The sequence below is a fragment of the Psammomys obesus genome, unplaced genomic scaffold (assembly GCF_907164565.1).
Source record: "Psammomys obesus unplaced genomic scaffold, mPsaObe1.curated_primary_1811, whole genome shotgun sequence".
NCBI lineage: Eukaryota > Metazoa > Chordata > Mammalia > Rodentia > Muridae > Psammomys > Psammomys obesus.
The window spans coordinates 751,373-757,372 of NW_026589137.1; the positions used below are offsets into that span (position 1 = coordinate 751,373).

The 6,000-nt window shown below is 36.5% G+C and overlaps 1 protein-coding gene across 1 annotated transcript in view; it reads left to right on the plus strand.

Annotated features, from left to right (window-relative positions):
• Kiaa1210 (KIAA1210 ortholog) overlaps positions 1–3,597 on the plus strand; it is a 54,629-nt gene extending 51,032 nt beyond the window's left edge. Inside the window, exons 12-13 of the mRNA XM_055604953.1 lie at positions 1,748–1,850; positions 3,431–3,597. Of these exons, the coding sequence (XP_055460928.1) occupies positions 1,748–1,850; positions 3,431–3,597 (270 nt within the window). The remainder of the gene's footprint in view (positions 1–1,747; positions 1,851–3,430) is intronic.
• The last annotated feature ends 2,403 nt before the right edge of the window (positions 3,598–6,000 follow it).

Consider the following 6,000-nt stretch of genomic DNA (forward strand, 5'->3'; position numbering starts at 1 on the left):
TACTGTATATACATTTAAAATAAATTTTCATAAATGAGAATTAAACTATAAACACAGTAGGCCTCTTTATTCCCAGAGAATACATTACAGTATTTTCTCTGGATGCCTGGAGCTGCACACAGTCAAGAGCCATGTAATTGAATGTCCTTTTCCTTTTCAATCATTACTTATACACTGTGGCTCTTAACTTTTCAAATCTGAGCTCAAAGCTTTCATTCTTCCTAATTTCAAAATTAGATATGTTCTTAATATGGATTTTTAGCAACCTCGATATATAATGTTTTACAATTTTCTTAGTAAGTCCAGGATTCTTGCTTATTCGTGTAATGGAAGCACTTCCTGGCTTCTTTCTTGTATCTGGATGGCCAGCATCATTACTCTGGCACTTTTTTTTTGGCTATTATATGTGAAATAAGGGTTACCTGAACACAAACCCTATGATGAAACCATCACAGGGCATCAGACATTTGAGACAGCTAAGGACGAGGCAAAAGACATGAGCACACAGTGTTTGGATGCTAGACAAAGGAAAGATTTCAGCCAGGTGCGGATGGGAAGGGATGAGAATTCTGGGCTGCTAGGAATGGCATTCAATGTAAAGTTTATCAACTGTTTATTTATAAAAAATTTTATTGAATATTTTTGGACTATGATTGACCATGTGTTATTATCTTCCCATGTGGGAAGAGATACCACAGGGAAAAGGTAGCTTTTTCATCCAATGTTTCATTATGCATGCTTTCCATATAAGTCCCTAAAAATGTATAAAGTTTAGGTGTTGATACTTGCGTTTCTACATACAGATTTGGTTTAGTTTCATACCTACCTATAGATTTTAAAAACGTTACAGGATGGACTAGACATGAGGATAGTAGGCATTTAAATGATGCCTTGTTTTCCTTAGAAAATCTGCAGAAAACGTGGAAGGTAGAAGTCTTTATAATATCACTTCAACCAAATGATCAGATTTGTTTGTGACCATCACATTATATTAGCTCACAACTAAGAACTGGTACAATGCTACAGAGAAGGTTTTTCTACCATCCAAATAATCCCCAGGTCTGGCTCTGTTTAACTTTTGAGATCAGCAGAGATCAGCACAGTCAGGGTGGTATGGCCACAGGCAAGAGAGAAGGTATTCTCATATCAATCTGTTTACACTCTGTGTGACTATATAACTTTTCTTCCAAGTCTAAAATAAAGGTGTTAAATGAGTTAGTTTGTTAATAAATTCTGGAGATAGAGAGATTGCTCAGTGGCTGTGAGCATTTGGTGCTCTTGCAGAGAATATGGGTTCAGTTTCCAGCACCCATATAGTGGCTCATGAACATCTGTAACTCAACTTTCAGGCATGCAATACTCTCTTCTAACCTCAGAGGCAGTGTCTGTGGTACACACACCTATGCAGCTAAACACTTGTACACATAAAATAAAAAAATCATTAAGTAATATATTCCAAATAAATAATAAAATTGTATGTGTGTATGTATGTATGTATGTATGTATTCCAAGCCCAAGGAGCTTTATACTATCATTTGTTATGATATAATTAATTTCTATACTTATATATTTCTATCTATATATATAATTCTGCATCATTATATATATCCTATATCTATTTTTTTCTGATTACTGTTGAACTTAAGTACGTACCCAGAACAAAGCTTGTACCATGCAATCGTCTAAATAATTTGTTGTCTTTATTGTTGGGACTTACAAAGATTTTGTTTTTATTTTGGTATTACAGGAACCTAAACACAAAACTGATACCCCAGCAAAGACGATTTTTTCTACCATTATTCCCAGACATGAGTTGGCAAAGTTAAGGGTGTCTAAGTCTACAAAACCAGGTGAAAGCACTCATTCTGACCTGTCAAAAATAGCCATGGAGAAATGTGGTGAAATGATTTGCTATTTCAAGTTCAGTCATTGTGGCTCTCTTATTTCCTAAAGCAGCTTCATGATTCTTTTATGTCTCCTCTACGAAAAGCAACAGATATTTACTCACTTTAAGAAAATCCAATTGTTACATCTCAGTACAGCATGCAATTTCCATAGCTCTTTCTAATTTCTCACCTCACTGAAGAAGCTGTCAAGGCCAAGCACAAGACATTCTTGTGGCTGGGTAGAACAGGAAAGTACCAAGTCCCTTACTAGCTGATAGTAAAGCAGTATTTTTTTTTTACCTGTTCTAATCTCAATGAAACTGTTAAAAAAATCTACTATAAAGGCCCAGTACTGTTGATTAATGTTTAACTATTGAAAAAGCTTTCTTCATACTTTCTATATTCTGACTAGGGGTGTGAGAGGTGAGGATATTCTGACTGTTGCAAATAAATGTGATGGGAAATAATGGAGTGTAACTCATCAGTTAGAGTTATGTGCTGAAGAAGTGGGGATGGCTTTACATTCAGCTTTGACTTCCCTGTTAGTCCTTTCTATGAAAAAATATTAGACTAGACACTCAAGAGCCCATTATTTGGCTGTGGGAGTAGCAGTCATCATCTTGCTCCATGTCTTATGAGCAGTATATTTCTGAAATGTAGTTCTCAATTCTCCTGGACAATAGAACCACCAGGAAGTTTGTAAATGATAGATGGCCCTGACTCCACCCCTACCTATTCAGTTAGTTTTATGAGCACTGCTACTAACTGTGTGTGTGTGTGTGTGTGTGTGTGTGTGTGTGTGTGTTTATTTTATTTTTTATTTTTTGGTTGTTGTAGTTGTCTTTTGATTTTTCCCCCAAGCTAGAACATCAATATTCTGGTCCTCCTGTTGCAGCCTCCCAAGTGATGGAATTACAAGCATGTGCTATCACACTCAGATGCATTATAATTTTTAAAAGATTCCTGGGTGTTTCCAAGATGTAATTAGAATTTAGAACCATTGGTTTAGTCAAAGCCACTGAGTTATTCAGCCATAGAACAAGATGAGGGAGAAAGTGTAGTTGAAAAACAGAGAGTAGTCTGTTTGGCCACAATAGTTGGCAGAGAATTTTTTCATAGGGTTTTATTAGATAGATCTATTGAGTCATCAGTCATTTGATTTCACATTGTCAGTGACTGCTAAAAACATATCTGAAATAAAAAAATGAATAGGTATAATATGTTTCCCTTTGGTTGTGAGTTCAAAAGTATAAGATAATCAAATAATAAAAGTCAAAACATTGACTGAATTGCAGGAATTGCCTCACATCCTTTCCCATGGCTATAGCCATATCCATGTTGATGTTGATTCTGGACATACTTATTGTGGCATTTGACCAAGCACTGACTTTTAGAAGTCTGACTTCTGGAAGAACAGTGGTTGGAAAGTAGTAAGAGCTAGGTGATCAGAGAAAATCTGAAAGGATGGTTCATTTCATTTTGTCTTTGAATATATTCCGGGGTCTCTGGGTTTTATGACTGTGTGTTGTTTTCTATGATTTCAGTTGCATTTGATGATCAGAAGATATTTCATACATATACCAGGGAAAAAGAGACCAGGAGATCTTCAAGTCTTCCACCTAAATTTACACCACCCGAGGAGCCTGTGTGGTTTTCAGTGGCCAAGAAGAAAGCCAAAGCATGGAGTCAAATGGCAGAGATCATGCAATAAATAGCTCCTGGATGAAGCATCAGCATTTTCAATAATAATTGCCAGTAGCTGTGGTGATTCCACATAATAATCTTTACTAGGGTTTAAAAAATAACTTTAGAAGTAGAAATTAACATTTTAATTACTTGAGTGAAATAAATGCTACTAATGTCTACCCTCAGTAAATTACTATCAGCATTCCCAAATCCAGCATGTTCTCCAGAAAACCTATGCTAGAGAATTGTAAAGTCATTAACTTTAGACATTGTGCCTTAGAAGAAAGAAAACAATTGTATTTTGTTTCAGAAACTTAAAGATTGCCATTTGCTTCAACAAACAATTTTAGTGGAAAGATTCAGGTGATTTAGCCTAGGGAATGAATGTACTTTCCACCAGGCAGATGGCAAATTCTCTTGTTAGACTGTGCTGGTGCCTTTGGGGAGTGACCTTCCTCTCTGGCTCCAGGCTTAGGGCAGAGATACTCTGTAACTCAGAGTCTTAGTTACTTTTTCTGTTGATGTAATAAATTCTCAGATAAAATTAACCTAATGGAGAAAGGGCTTATTTTGGCTTAAAGTTCAAATATAAAGTCTACCACTGCAGGGAATTTCTGGCAGCAGGAACTTGAGGAAGGTGGTCACATTGCTTTTCCAGGCGAGAAATGAAAGTAATGAAAAAATCTTGTTCTCAACTCATGTTCTCCCATTTGTGTGTGTGTGTGTGTGTGTGTTTGTGTGTGTGTTTGTGTGTGTGTGTGTATGTATGTATGTATGTATGTATGTATGTATGTATGTATGTATGTATGGATATATTCCCCCTCTGAAGTTCCAAGCCTAGGGAATGAGGTCACCTATGGTGGGTGGGTTTTCTCAACTTAATTAACCTTTTCATTTTTAAACTCTCCACATTTTTTCTCTCAAGTCCAGCAAAAATTATGAGAGCTACCCTTAGATACCTTAACAGTAAACTTTGTTCATTTTTCTAGATCCAAAGGACATCTATTTCTGTCACTTCGTGCTTGGTTTGCTTACGCAGAAATGCAGCCTTGAACATCTATATTGGATGCTTTCCCATTCAAAACCAAGTCTAGAGAAGCAATGAGATTCTATAGCTTGCTTAAATAATTAGTGCTGGGTTTTTGCTGACGATGGTATAATGAGATGTTGTACAACAACATGCTGGATTTTTCATTTAATCTATAAAACAACTCCTTATCCTCTAGCTGTTGCCCTTTTGCTAATGTTAAATTTTTGATCGACTGGATTTCATTCCATTTATATTCACATAGTGAATAGTTTGTTTAAACCAATGCTTTTAACATAGGGAATCCTAGTATATTAGTTCTAACACTTCCCTTTCTCATTTTTGCCTATACCTCCATTACATTGTTTTCACTATGAGAAATCCCCATTAATATGTCTTCCACTACTAACAAAATTCAGTTTTAAATCATAAGTTTAAGTTTTTTTCAATGCCTAAAATGTATTCTGATAAGTTTTCTTGTTTCTTTTAGCTTTCTTGATTAATGCAAAGCAAATAAATTCAATAAAGTCTATCCTGTAGTCCATTTCATTCTGGGAAATGAGGGAGGAAGGGAAATAGAATACTGACCATTCAAACTGAATATTGTCACCGGAGCAACATTTTAAGAGGTTGCTTTGTATAGAAGTAGTCTCCTCACTGATGTGACTGACAAAGCTGATGGCTTCCAAGTGTGCCTCTCTTGGGTAGAAGAAGGGACATGGTACAGAATGGCTATAAACCATCCAGCTTGAGGACTGAGTCTAAGTCTTACACAAAGATGGACTTATGAAACAGCCATTTTCAAAATCATGGAGCAACTGGGTTCATGTAAAAGTGAATGGTGCACAGTGAAGGAAGCAAAAGAATTATAACAACTATTTATTTAGTCTGGTTAGTGGCACAATTAGCTGAGTTTCAGAACCAGAGCTCAGTTGGGGAAATCCACATTTAAATCAATTAATAAAACATGCCTTATGGGCCTGGCAGTGGTGACTCATGTCTTTAATCCCAGCACTTGGGAGGCAGAGGCAGGGGAATCTCTGAAGTTAAGGTCAGCCTGGTCTACAGAGCAAGTTCCAGGACAGCCAGAGTTACACTGAGAAACCCTGTCTCAAAAAACAAACAAAGATCCCCCAACATGTTTTATACAATGGTTTATCTTTTTCATGTCTATTAATACTGACCAGAAATACTCGAATGGATTTTTAGAATATTCAGACTACTAAAAACCTAATCAATGATGTGGCCCTTCTTTCTTACTCCTGTTCCCACTCTAGGCCCTGTCCTATCTTCTAGACCAACCCTCAGGTCCTATTCTAGGACTGTAAGCACACTTAGCTCTGGGAGCCTATAGTCAGATTTACCAATGATTGTTCATCCCAAGATTAGAGTATGACCTCT